At 53.3% G+C, this 15,000-nt stretch overlaps 1 protein-coding gene across 1 annotated transcript in view; it reads right to left on the bottom strand.

Annotated features, from left to right (window-relative positions):
- LOC145340393 (sorting nexin-27-like) overlaps positions 1-13,713 on the bottom strand; it is a 15,871-nt gene extending 2,158 nt beyond the window's left edge. Inside the window, exons 1-7 of the mRNA XM_080184858.1 lie at positions 13,626-13,713; positions 11,291-11,454; positions 8,639-8,728; positions 5,450-5,599; positions 3,810-3,938; positions 1,596-1,655; positions 1,308-1,370 (exon numbers count right to left, since the gene is read on the bottom strand). Coding sequence (XP_080040984.1) covers positions 1,308-1,370; positions 1,596-1,655; positions 3,810-3,938; positions 5,450-5,599; positions 8,639-8,728; positions 11,291-11,454; positions 13,626-13,683 — 714 coding nt within the window. The 5' untranslated portion in view covers positions 13,684-13,713. The remainder of the gene's footprint in view (positions 1-1,307; positions 1,371-1,595; positions 1,656-3,809; positions 3,939-5,449; positions 5,600-8,638; positions 8,729-11,290; positions 11,455-13,625) is intronic.
- Between the last annotated feature and the right edge of the window lie 1,287 nt (positions 13,714-15,000).

Below are 15,000 nucleotides of genomic sequence, written 5' to 3'. Positions count from 1 at the left end.
GACAATTTAGCACGGCCAATCCCCCCTAACCTACACATCTTTGGACACTAAGAGACAATTTAGCACGGCCAATCCACCCTAACCTACACATCTTTGGGACACTAAGGGACAATTTAGCACGGCCAATCCACCCTAACCTACACATCTTTGGACACTAAAGGACAATTTAGCATGGCCAATCCACCCTAACCTACACATCTTTGGACACTAAGGGACAATTTAGCACGGCCAATCCACCCTAACCTACACATCTTTGGACACTAAGGGACAATTTAGCACGGCCAATCCACACTAACCTACACATCTTTGGGACACTAAGGGACAATTTAGCACGGCCAATCCACCCTAACCTACACATCTTTGGACACTAAGGGACAATTTAGCATGGCCAATCCACCCTAACCTACACATCTTTGGACACTAAGGGGCAATTTAGCACGGCCAATCCACCCTAACCTACACATCTTTGGGACACTAAGGGACAATTTAGCACGGCCAATCCACCCTAACCTACACATCTTTGGACACTAAGGGACAATTTAGCACGGCCAATCCACCCTAACCTACAGATCTTTGGACACTAAGAGACAATTTAGCACAGCCAATCCACCCTAACCTACACATCTTTAGACACTAAGTGGCAATTTAGCACGGCCAATCCACCCTAACCTACACATCTTTGGACACTAAGGGACAATTTAACACGGCCAATCCACCCTAACCTACACATCTTTGGACACTAAGGGGACAATTTAGCACGGCCAATCCACCCTAACCTACACATCTTTGGACACTAAGGGACAATTTAGGGGGATATGGGGGAGGGGAGGGGAGGAGAGACTGAGGGATTTGGGGTTGTTTTTGCTGGAAAGAAGGCGGCTAAGAGGGGATCTTATTGAAACATATAAGATGATTAGAGGTTTAGATAGGGTGGACAGTGATAGCCTTTTTCCTCGGATGGAGAAAGCTAGCACGAGGGGGCATGGCTTTAAATTAAGGGGGGGTAGTTATAGGACGGATGTCAGGGGTAGGTTCTTTACCCAGAGGGTGGTGAGGGATTGGAATGCCCTGCCTGCTGCGGTTGTAAATGCGCCTAGTTTGGGGGCGTGTAAGAGATCCATGGATAGGTTTATGGACAAAAAGGGATTGGTTTAGGTTAGTGGGTCATTGTTTTTTAACTGGTCGGCGCAACATCGTGGGCCGAAGGGCCTGTTCTGCGCTGTAATGTTCTATGTTCTGTCACTGGGTAAAACCACCCCGGGGCGATATGGGGAGGGGTGGGCAGGGGGAACGGTGCAGGGAGTTACCTTGCTGCACATCTGGTCCTCACTGCAGTTCCTGTTGTCCTTGTCTGTAGTTTCATCCTCCACCTAAGAAAGCAGAACATCACATTACCATCACGCACGCACGCTTGTCTATCTCGCATTGTGGGGTGGGGGGGGGACAGACAAATAATGGGGGGAGGTAGAGGCACGGATAGGGGTAGAGGGGGATCTGGGGCCTGCTCCCCAGGCTGGCAGGGGCACACACCCTCGCCCGCGTCTCCCGCCCACTGGTAATCCCCGAACCCGGCTGGTCGACCGGGTCTCACTCACCTCTCTGTGCCATTTCAACTCACAGAATATCCGCTCGAAACACTCGTGCATGTAGTTAAACTGCAGAGAGAGAGAGAGAGCGGGGGAGGAAGAGGGAAAGGTGGGGGGGTGGGGGGGTAGGAGGGAGAGGGTGGGGGAGGGAGACAGAGAGAGAGGGAGGGAGGGAGGGAGAGAGGAAAAAGATGTCAGCACTGGCAATGTTAAAACAGAACTCCCCCCCCCAACATCACACCACTCATTACCGTAACATCGAGCTGATATCCCCAGCTCAGGAACCCAGGCACCTCAGGCCAACGGCCCTGGGGAGTGGGACACGTGTTCAAACTCCAACCCGGACAGCCAGTGGGAATTTAAATCCGGTTAACAAGATCCGGGATTCGGAGCGAGTCTCGGTAACGGCGACCCTGACAACTGCCATTGACTGTCGCAAAAAATAACCCCATCTGGTTCATCAGCGAAATCTACCGTCCCTCCCCGGTCTGGCCTACCTGTGACTGCAGAGCCTCGGCACCGACCCTCCCCACAGTGCGGCGCTCCCTCGGCACCGACCCTCCCCACAGCGCGGCGCTCCCTCGGCACCGACCCTCCCCACAGCGCGGCGCTCCCTCGGCACCGACCCTCCCCACAGCGCGGCGCTCCCTCGGCACCGACCCTCCCCACAGCGCGGCGCTCCCTCAACACCGACCCTCCCCACAGCGCGGCGCTCCCTCAACACCGACCCTCCCCACAGTGCGGCGCTCCCTCGGCACCGACCCTCCCCACAGTGCGGCGCTCCCTCGGCACCGACCCTCCCCACAGTGCGGCGCTCCCTCGGCACCGACCCTCCCCACAGTGCGGCGCTCCCTCGGCACCGACCCTCCCCACAGTGCGGCGCTCCCTCGGCACCGACCCTCCCCACAGTGCGGCGCTCCCTCGGCACCGACCCTCCCCACAGTGCGGCGCTCCCTCGGCACCGACCCTCCCCACAGTGCGGCGCTCCCTCGGCACCGACCCTCCCCACAGTGCGGCGCTCCCTCGGCACCGACCCTCCCCACAGTGCGGCGCTCCCTCGGCACCGACCCTCCCCACAGTGCGGCGCTCCCTCAGCACTGACCATCTGACCACCCCTTGCTCCTATCTCTCTCCGCTGGTGCTCCCTCTCACGGTGGGAAGGAGAGAGAGAGCGCGGGGGAAGAGAGGGAGAAAGAAAGAATGCGGGGTGGGGGGGAGAGAGAGAAAGAGCGAGCGTGGGGAGCAGAAGACAGAGTGAGTGGGGAGAGCCAGAGAGAGTGAGAGGGAGGACGGGAAGAGGGAGGACGGGAGGGAGGACGGGAGGGAGGACGGGAGGGAGGACGGGAGGGAGGACGGGAGGGAGGACGGGAGGGAGGACGGGAGGGAGGACGGGAGGGAGGGAGGGGGGGCGAGGGAGAGTGAGCGCGAGAGAGTGAGCGCGAGAGAGTGAGCGCGAGAGAGTGAGCGCGAGAGAGTGAGCGCGAGAGAGTGAGCGCGAGAGAGTGAGCGCGAGAGAGTGAGCGCGAGAGAGTGAGCGCGAGAGAGTGAGCGCGAGAGAGTGAGCGCGAGAGAGTGAGCGCGAGAGAGTGAGCGCGAGAGAGTGAGCGCGAGAGAGTGAGCGCGAGAGAGTGAGCGCGAGAGAGTGAGCGCGAGAGAGTGAGCGCGAGAGAGTGAGCGCGAGAGAGTGAGCGCGAGAGAGTGAGCGCGAGAGAGTGAGCGCGAGAGAGTGAGCGCGAGAGAGTGAGCGCGAGAGAGTGAGCGCGAGAGAGTGAGCGCGAGAGAGTGAGCGCGAGAGAGTGAGCGCGAGAGAGTGAGCGCGAGAGAGTGAGCGCGAGAGAGTGAGCGCGAGAGAGTGAGCGCGAGAGACTGAGCGCGAGAGACTGAGCGCGAGAGACTGAGCGCGAGAGACTGAGCGCGAGAGACTGAGCGCGAGAGACTGAGCGCGAGAGACTGAGCGCGAGAGACTGAGCGCGAGAGACTGAGCGCGAGAGACTGAGCGCGAGAGACTGAGCGCGAGAGACTGAGCGCGAGAGACTGAGCGCGAGAGACTGAGCGCGAGAGACTGAGCGCGAGAGACTGAGCGCCCCAGAGATTACTTTAAGAGCCCGTCGACCCCCGGGATCCCCTGACTGACCCGCCCCTGCGCCCCTTCCCCGTAGCTGCTGGCGATGACAGTTGAGCGGGGTGGGGGGGGGGGGTGGTCTCTGTCGCCCGCGGACTCACGTAGGGTGTGAAGATCTTCACCCATCGAGGTTTCTTCTCTCCTCGGGCGTACTCGAAGCAGAACGCCATTCCCTCTTCATCCGTGTCCCACCGCTGCATCTCGTTCCACTCGAAAGCAATCACCTGGCTCTGCGGGACAGAGGCGGGCGGGCGGTTAGCGAGCGTACAATCCACCCTGAATCCCAGAGGGTGGGATCTCCCCCCCGCGCTCCCGAGGGACTCAGAAGGCCATTCAGCCCCTCCAACCCGTTCCACCACTGGTATGTACTGAAGAGGTTGTGTGATTGCTTTAAGAGCCTTGATTCGATAGCGATGTCGTTAGGGTGTTGCACAGGCTCCTGCTCGAGTTTCCAGTTTCTACCATAAAGTATGGGAGCAGAATTAGGCCACTCGGCCCATCGAGAAGGTTCCGCCATTCAATCATGGCTGATATTTTTCTCATCCCCATTCTCCTGCCTTTTCCCCTTAACCCCTGATCCCCTCATTAATCTTATGCTTTGTCTGTGTAGCGCGCAAGGAACAATACTTTTCACTGTGTCCCAATACATGTGACAATAATAAATCTAATCTATGTACTCTATGAATGGTATGCTTTGTATAGCGCACAGGAAACAATACTTTTCACCGTATCCCAGTGACAATAATAAATCAAATCTATGTACTCTATGAATGGTATGCTTTGTATAACGCGCAGGAAACAATACTTTTCACTGTATCCCAATACACGTGACAATAATAAATCTAATTTATGTACTCTATGAATGGTATGCTTTGTCTGTATAGCGCACAAGAAACAATACTTTTCACTGTATCCTGACACACGTGACAATAATAAATCTAATTTATGTACTCTATGAACGGTATGTTTTGTGTAGCACGCAGGAAACAATACTTTTCACTGTATCCCAATACGCGTGACAATAATAAATCTAATCTATGTACTCTACGAATGGTATGCTATGTATAACGTGCAAGAAACAATACTTTTCACTGTATCCCAGTGACAATAATAAATCTAATTTATGTACTCTATGAAGGGTATGCTTTGTATAGTGCGCAGAAAGTAATACTTTTCACTGTATCCCAACACACGTGACAATAATAAATCTAATCTATGTACTCTATGAATGGTATGCTCTGTATAGCGCGCAAGAAACAATACTTTTCACCGTATCCCAATACATGTGACAATAATAAATCAAATCTATGTACTCTATGAATGGTATGCTCTGTATAGCACGCAGAAAACAATACTTTTCACTGTATCCCAATACATGTGACAATAATAAATCTAATCTATGTACTCTATGAAGGGTATGCTTTGTATAGTGCGCAAGAAACAATACTTTTCACTATCCCAGTGACAATAATAAATCAAATCTATGTACTCTATGAATGGTATGCTCTGTATAGCGCGCAAGAAACGATACTTTTCACTGTATCCCAGTGACAATAATAAATCTAATTTATGTACTCTATGAAGGGTATGCTTTGTATACTGCGCAAGAAACAATACTTTTCACCGTATCCCGATACACGTGACAGTAATAAATCAAAGACTTGGGGAATTTCACAGTAACTTCATTGCAGTGTTAACGCAAGGCTGCCTGTGACACTGGTACTCGGAGGGTCGAGCTCACCTCGAGATGGCCTTCCTCGGAGCAGGCATGTAGTTTAAAGTGCTTGATGCTGATGGTTGTAATCACATGGCCATTCCGCCTCGAGTCGCATGCGCAGTGAGGGAACGCAATCTCGTTGTAGCCTTTGCAGGACCGGACCATGTTCAGGTACTGCGGGGCAGGGGGGGGAGAAACAGGAGCACCGTGAGAGAGAGAGAGAGAGAGAGAGAGAGAGACGGGTTCGAATCCCACCCCAGGGGGGCAGCTGGTGAGGGTTTAAAAATTCAACTCACAAAATCGACAGCGAGTCTCGGTGACGATCACCGAACGCTGAGGGACGCACACGCCGGGGAGGGCGATGGCGCAGTGGTGTTATCGCTAGGTTACTACTCCAGAAACTCCAGCTACTGTTCCGGGGGACCCGGGTTCGAATCCCGCCACGGCAGACGGTGGAATTCGAATTCAATAAAAAATATCTGGGATTAAGAATCTACTGATGGCCCATTGTCGGAAAAACCCATCCGGTTCCCTTTAGGGAAGGAAATCTGCCATCGTTACCCCAGTCTGGCCTACATGGGACTCCAGCCACGGGCCCATACACGCACGCACACAGTCACTTGCGTACAGACACACACACACACAGTCACTCGTACACACACACAGACACTCGTACACGCTCACACAGACACACACACAGTCGCTCGTACACACTCACACACACACACAGTCGCTCGTACACGCTCACACAGACACACACACACAGTCACTCGTACACGCTCACACAGACACACACACACAGTCACTCGTACACGCTCACACAGACACACACACACAGTCACTCGTACACACTCACACAGACACACACACACAGTCACTCGTACACACTCACACAGACACACACACACACAGTCACTCGTACACACTCACACAGACACACACAGTCACTCATACACACTCACACAGACACACACACAGTCACTCGTACACACTCACACAGACACACACACACACACAGTCACTCGTACACGCTCACACAGGCACACACACACAGTCACTCATACACACTCACACAGACACACACACAGTCACTCATACACACTCACACAGACACACACACACAGTCACTCATACACACTCACACAGACACACACACAGTCACTCATACACACTCACACAGACACACACAGTCACTCGTACACGCTCACACAGACACTCACACACAGTCACTCGTACACACTCACACAGACACACACACAGTCACTCGTACACGCTCACACACACACACAGTCACTCGTACACGATCACACAGACACACACACACAGTCACTCGTACACGCTCACACACACACAGTCACTCGTACACGCTCACACAGACACACACAGTCACTCGTACACGCTCACACAGACACACAGTCACTCGTACACGCTCACACAGACACACACACAGTCACTCGTACACGCTCACACACACAGACACACAGTCACTCGTACACGCTCACACAGACACACACAGTCACTCGTACACGCTCACACAGACACACAGTCACTCGTACACGCTCACACAGACACACAGTCACTCGTACACGCTCACACAGACACACACAGTCACTCGTACACGCTCACACACACACAGTCACTCGTACACGCTCACACAGACACACAGTCACTCGTACACGCTCACACAGACACACAGTCACTCGTACACGCTCACACAGACACAGACACACAGTCACTCGTACACACTCACACAGACACACAGTCACTCGTACACACTCACACAGACACACAGTCACTCGTACACACTCACACAGACACACAGTCACTCGTACACACTCACACACACACACACACACACACAGTCACTCGTACACACTCACACAGACACACAGTCACTCGTACACACTCACACAGACACACAGTCACTCGTACACACTCACACAGACACACAGTCACTCGTACACACTCACACACACACACACACAGTCACTCGTACACGCTCACACAGACACACACAGTCACTCGTACACGCTCACACAGACACACACACAGTCACTCGTACACGCTCACACAGACACACACACACAGTCACTCGTACACGCTCACACAGACACACACACAGTCACTCGTACACGCTCACACAGACACACACACACAGTCACTCGTACACGCTCACACAGACACACACACACAGTCACTCGTACACGCTCACACAGACACACACACACAGTCACTCGTACACGCTCACACAGACACACAGTCACTCGTACACACTCACACAGACACACACACAGTCACTCGTACACACTCACACAGACACACACACACAGTCACTCGTACACACTCACACAGACACACATAGTCACTCGTACACGCTCACACAGACACACACAGTCACACGTACACGCTCACACAGACACACACACACACAGTCACTCGTACACGCTCACACAGACACACACACAGTCACTCGTACACACTCACACAGACACACACACACAGTCACTCGTACACACTCACACAGACACACACACACAGTCACTCGTACACACTCACACAGACACACACACACAGTCACTCGTACACACTCACACAGACACACACAGTCACTCGTACACACTCACACAGACACACACACACAGTCACTCGTACACACTCACACAGACACACACACACAGTCACTCGTACACACTCACACAGACACACACAGTCACTCGTACACACTCACACAGACACACACACACAGTCACTTGTACACACTCACACAGACACACACAGTCACTCGTACACACTCACACAGACACACACAGTCACTCGTACACGCTCACACAGACACACACACAGTCACCCACGCGCACAAAGCAACGTGGGTGGCCCTCTAAGCGTGCTGCTCCGAGCCGCACCCTCAAGGGGCAATGGGACGTTGGTTTACTGGTTACCAAACCGTCAAATTCAGATCTGTTAGGCTGCTGCTGTTCGCGTGCCGCGTTCGAGCTGACTGTTTGCCGAAGTTGGCCCAACCGGTCGTCGTGGCGACAAACGCTGCGGGGAAACCACCACCCCCCACAACCCCCCTCCGACTCCCCCACCACCACCACCGCCCCCCCCACAACCCCCTCCCCCCCGACTCCCCCACCACCACCACCCCCCCCCACAACCCCCTCCCACCCTCCCGTCCCCTCCCCCCCTCCCCAGTTAAAACGTCCCACTCACCAGGACCATCTTGCGTTGCTCCGCCTGCCTCTGCAGCTGGTAGGAGTTGTCTCCTGGCTTGATCAGCCCACGCCTCACGTCTTCCACGGCCTTCCGAGGACGAGGGGGGTGGGAGGGAGGTGGGGGGGGAGGTGGGGTGGGGGGGGTTGGGGGTGAGGAGATCGGGACAGGATGGGGGAGGGTTGGTGGGGGGGGGGCAGTGGGAACAAGCACAGAAGAGGAATCAGAGCGGCTTCGAGACGCAGGAGGCCGCTCGGCCCGTCCGTCTCAACCGTTTGAAGGGTCTGTCCGAGGGTCCCTCACTACGCCGCTTTCCCCCCCTCACCCCCCCGCCCAACACCACCACCCCCGTCACTGCGCCTCCCGCAAGCACGGCGACGCGTCGGAAAGGGCGCGGGAGGGCGCGTTGCCCGGTTTGGAGGACGGGGAGAGAAAGGTTGAACGAACCTGGGTTGCCTCCGCCGGAGCGTGGGGAGGCACGAGGGGAACCTGACTGAGGCTGACAACCTCAATCGGGCTTGGGGAGAGAGTGGAGAGTCCTCTTCCCCAGGGCCAGAGGGGTCAACTCCTCGGGGGCAGGACTCGAGAGCCAGAGGGGGAAATTTCGAGAGAAACTCGCCGTGTCTCCGTCAGGATTCTCCCCATAGAATTACAGAATCCCTACAGTGCAGAAGGAGGCCATTTGGCCCATCGGGTCTGCACCACCTACAATCCCACCCAGGCCCCTATCCCCATAACCCCATATATTTATCCTGCTAATCCCCTTGACACTAAGGGACAATTTAGCGTAGCCAATCCACCCTAACCTGCACATCTTTGGACATAAGAACATAAGAAATAGGAGCAGGAGTCGGCCATCTAGCCCTTCGAGCCTGCCCCGCCATTCAATAAGATCATGGCTGATCTGAAGTGGATCAGTTCCACTTTCCCGCTTTCTCCCCTGTCTATCAGAAACCTATCTACCCATGTCTTCAATATATTTAGCGAGGCAGCCCCCACCACTTCAACGGGCAGAGAATTCCAGAGATTCACCACCCTTTGAGTGAAGAAGTTCCTCCTCAACTCCGTTCTAAACTGCACCCCCTTTATCTTGAGGCTGTGCCCTCTAGTCCTGCTGTCCTTTCTGAGCGGGAAGAATCTCTCTACCTCTACCCTATCCATCCCCTTCATTATCTTATACGTCTATTTCCCTGGGTTGAAATGGTCGCTACGAGAGGACACAGATTTAAGGTGCGGGGAGGAAAGTACAGAAGTGATGTTAGGGGTAAGTTTTTCACTCAGAGGGTGGTGAGTGAATGGAATCGGCTGCCGTCAGTGGTGGTGGAGGCGAACTCGCTGGGGTCTTTTAAAAGACTTCTGGATGAGTATATGGGGTTTTATGGGTTTGGTGGTTATAGATAGGTGTTGATGTGATCGGCGCAACTCGTGGGCCGAAGGGCCTGTTTGTGCTGTAGTGTTCTATGTTCTATGTCTCTATAAGATCCCCCCTCATCCTTCTAAACTCCAATGGGTACAGACCCAGTCTATTTAGTCTCTCTTCATAGGCCAACCTCCTCATCTCCGGTATTAGCCGAGAAACACTAGCATTTAGCACGGCCAATCCACCCTAACCTACACATCTTTGGACACTAAGGGACAATTTAGCATGGCCAATCCACCCTAACCTACACATCTTTGGACACTAAGGGACAATTTAGCACGGCCAATCCACCCTAACCTACACATCTTTGGACACTAAGGGACAATTTAGCACGGCCAATCCACCCTAACCTACACATCTTTGGACACTAAGGGACAAATTAGCACGGCCAATCCACCCTAACCTACACATCTTTGGACACTAAGGGACAATTTAGCACGGCCAATCCACCCTAACCTACACATCTTTGGACACTAAGGGACAATTTAGCACGGCCAATCCACCCTAACCTACACATCTTTGGACACTAAGGGACAATTTAGCACGGCCAATCCACCCTAACCTACACATCTTTGGACACTAAGGGACAATTTAGCACGGCCAATCCACCCTAACCTACACATCTTTGGACACTAAGGGACAATTTAGCACGGCCAATCCACCCTAACCTACACATCTTTGGACACTAAGGGACAATTTAGCACGGCCAATCCACCCTAACCTACACATCTTTGGACACTAAGGGACAATTTAGCACGGCCAATCCACCCTAACCTACACATCTTTGGACACTAAGGGACAATTTAGCACGGCCAATCCACCCTAACCTACACATCTTTGGACACTAAGGGACAATTTAGCACGGCCAATCCACCCTAACCTACACATCTTTCAGAGTGTGGGAGGAAACTAGAGCACCTGGTGGAGACCCATGCAGACACGGGGAGAACGTGCAGACTCATGGACCTACTTTGCTTAAACTGATCTTTCTCTACACCCTCGCTGTGACTGTAACACTACATTCTGCACCCTCTCCTTTCCTTCTCAATGAACGGTATGCTTTGTCTGTACAGCGCGCAGGAAACAATACTTTTCACTGTGTCCCAGTGACAATAATAAATCAAACCCCTAAATCCACTCCTCTCGATCAGATCACCCCCTGAATCTCCCACACTCGAGGGATCACCAGCCTCACTGATGCAGCCAGTCCTGGGAATTTTACCCTTGAATACCTGGTGGAAGAAGTAGATGACAGCCAGGACACTGTCGTGAAGCAGGGATTCCTCCTCTGTGGTGAACAGCCACTTCCGGATGGTCAGGCAGGTCCCAGGAACGGCCGATATGTAATTCTGCACGTAGAGTTTGTGTGGAAATTCGTTGGGAGCCAGTTTACGCACTGCGGGGGAGAGAGGGAACAGACACGTCAGAGCTTTACTCTGTATCTATCCCCGTGCTGTCCCTGTCCTGGGAGTGTTTGATGGGGGGACAGTGTAGAGGGAGCTTTACTCTGTATCTAACCCTGTGCTGTACCTGTCCTGGGAGTGTTTGATGGGGGACAGTGTAGAGGGAGCTTTACTCTGTATCTAACCCCGTGCTGTCCCTGTCCTGGGAGTGTTTGATGGGGGGACAGTGTAGAGGGAGCTTTACTCTGTATCTAACCCTGTGCTGTACCTGTCCTGGGAGTGTTTGATGGGGGGGACAGTGTAGAGGGAGCTTTACTCTGTATCTAACCCCGTGCTGTACCTGTCCTGGGAGTGTTTGATGGGGGACAGTGTAGAGGGAGCTTTACTCTGTATCTAACCCCGTGCTGTCCCTGTCCTGGGAGTGTTTGATGGGGACAGTGTAGAGGGAGCTTTACTCTGTATCTAACCCCGTGCTGTACCTGTCCTGGGAGTGTTTGATGGGGGACAGTGTAGAGGGAACTTTACTCTGTATCTAACCCCGTGCTGTACCTGTCCTGGGAGTGTTTGATGGGGGGACAGTGTAGAGGGAGCTTTACTCTGTATCTAACCCCGTGCTGTACCTGTCCTGGGAGTGTTTGATGGGGGGACAGTGTAGAGGGAGCTTTACTCTGTATCTAACCCCGTGCTGTACCTGTCCTGGGAGTGTTTGATGGGGACAGTGTAGAGGGAGCTTTACTCTGTATCTAACCCCGTGCTGTACCTGTCCTGGGAGTGTTTGATGGGGGGACAGTGTAGAGGGAGCTTTACTCTGTATCTAACCCCGTGCTGTACCTGTCCTGGGAGTGTTTGATGGGGGGACAGTGTAGAGGGAGCTTTACTCTGTATCTAACCCCGTGCTGTACCTGTCCTGGGAGTGTTTGATGGGGGGACAGTGTAGAAGGAGCTTTACTCTGTATCTAACCCCGTGCTGTACCTGTCCTGGGAGTGTTTGATGGGGGGACAGTGTAGAGGGAGCTTTACTCTGTATCTAACCCCATGCTGTACCTGTCCTGGGAGTGTTTGATGGGGACAGTGTAGAGGGAGCTTTACTCTGTATCTAACCCCGTGTCCTGGGAGTGTTTGATGGGGGACAGTGTAGAGGGAGCTTTACTCTGTATCTAACCCCGTGCTGTACCTGTCCTGGGAGTGTTTGATGGGGACAGTGTAGAGGGAGCTTTACTCTGTATCTAACCCTGTGCTGTACCTGTCCTGGGAGTGTTTGATGGGGGGACAGTGTAGAGGGAGCTTTACTCTGTATCTAACCCCATGCTGTCCCTGTCCTGGGAGTGTTTGATGGGGGGACAGTGTAGAGGGAGCTTTACTCTGTATCTAACCCCGTGCTGTACCTGTCCTGGGAGTGTTTGATGGGGGGACAGTGTAGAGGGAGCTTTACTCTGTATCTAACCCCGTGCTGTACCTGTCCTGGGAGTGTTTGATGGGGGGACAGTGTAGAGGGAGCTTTACTCTGTATCTAACCCCGTGCTGTACCTGTCCTGGGAGCGTTTGATGGGGGGACAGTGTAGAGGGAGCTTTACTCTGTATCTAACCCCGTGCTGTACCTGTCCTGGGAGTGTTTGATGGGGGGACAGTGTAGAGGGAGCTTTACTCTGTATCTAACCCCGTGCTGTACCTGTCCTGGGAGTGTTTGATGGGGACAGTGTAGAGGGAGCTTTACTCTGTATCTAACCCCGTGCTGTACCTGTCCTGGGAGTGTTTGATGGGGGGGACAGTGTAGAGGGAGCTTTACTCTGTATCTAACCCCGTGCTGTCCCTGTCCTGGGAGTGTTTGATGGGGACAGTGTAGAGGGAGCTTTACTCTGTATCTAACCCCGTGCTGTACCTGTCCTGGGAGTGTTTGATGGGGGACAGTGTAGAGGGAGCTTTACTCTGTATCTAACCCCGTGCTGTACCTGTCCTGGGAGTGTTTGATGGGGGGACAGTGTAGAGGGAGCTTTACTCTGTATCTAACCCCGTGCTGTACCTGTCCTGGGAGTGTTTGATGGGGGGACAGTGTAGAGGGAGCTTTACTCTGTATCTAACCCCGTGCTGTACCTGTCCTGGGAGTGTAAATGCAGGGAGGCTGGTACACAGCTCTCTCGAGTAAGGTAATCCTTGCATTACTTACTGAATGAATCGTTCACCACTTCAAACAGCGCAAAATAATTTGCTGTGATGCTGTCCATTCCAATGTGGGATACCACAGCCTAGGAGACACAGAGGCAGCAGTTAGTGCGATACGGGAGGGGTGATTTACATTTTTAGAATCTTTCTCAGCCGGCCCGATTCCAAGCAAAGTTTCGCTGCCTAGGAGGTAGCTTTATGCCCGAGGGATCTCGGCAAAACAGGCACGGAGAGAGCCTCCCCCCTCCAACTGTGGCATACCGGTTAGCACTGCTGCCTCACAGGGCCAGAGACCCGGGTTCGATTCCCGGCTCGGGTCACTGTCTGTGTGGAAACTGCATGTTCTCCCCGTGTCTGCGTGGGTTTCCTCCGGATGCTCCAGTTTCCTCCCACAGTCCGAAAGATGTGCAGGTTAGGGTGGATTGGCCGTGCTAAATTGCCCCTTAGTGTCCAAAGATGTGTAGGTTAGGGTGGATTGGCCGTGCTAAATTGTCCCTTAGTGTCCAAAGATGTGTAGGTTAGGGTGGATTGGCCATGCTAAATTGCCCCTTAGTGTCAGGGGGATTAGCGGGGTAAATGCATGGGGTTACGGGGAAAGGACCTGGGTGGGATTGTGCCGGGTGCAGAGTCGATGGGCCGAATGGCCTGCTCGTGCATTGTAGGGATTCGATGATTAGTTGGCTTACATTAACACTGCAATGAAGTTACCGTGAAATTCCCCCAGTTGCCACACTCCGGCGCCTCTTCGGGTTACAGTGAGGGAGAATTTAGCACGGCCAATCCAGCCTAATCTAAATAAGAACATAAGAAATAGGAGCAGGAGTCGGCCATCTAGCCCTTCGAGCCTGCCCCGCCATTCAATAAGATCATGGCTGATCTGAAGTGGATCAGTTCCACTTTCCCGCTCTCTCCCCTTAATTCCCCTGTCTGTCAGAAACCTATCTACCCGTGACTTCAATATATTTAGCGAGGCAGCCTCCACCACTTCAACGGGCAGAGAATTCCAGAGATTCACCACCCTTTGAGTGAAGAAGTTCCTCCTCAACTCCGATCTAAACTGACCCCCCTTTATCTTGAGGCTGTGCCCTCTAGTCCTGATGTCCTTTCTAAGCGGGAAGAATCTCTCTACTTCTACCCTATCCATCCCCTTCATTATCTTATACGTCTCTATAAGATCCCCCCTCATCCTGCACATCTTTGGACACTAAGGGACAATTTAGCATGGCCAATCCACCCTAACCTACACATCTTTGGACACTAAGGGGCAATTTAGCATGGCCAATCCACCCTAACCTACACATCTTTGGACACTAAGGGACAATTTAGCACGGCCAATCCACCCTAACCTACACATCTTTGGACACTAAGGGGCAATTTAG

The sequence above is a fragment of the Carcharhinus amblyrhynchos genome, unplaced genomic scaffold, assembly GCF_965287045.1.
Source record: "Carcharhinus amblyrhynchos unplaced genomic scaffold, sCarAmb.v2.hapA scaffold_975, whole genome shotgun sequence".
Classification (NCBI taxonomy): domain Eukaryota; kingdom Metazoa; phylum Chordata; class Chondrichthyes; order Carcharhiniformes; family Carcharhinidae; genus Carcharhinus; species Carcharhinus amblyrhynchos.
This window is presented reverse-complemented; position numbering and strand designations above follow the sequence as displayed.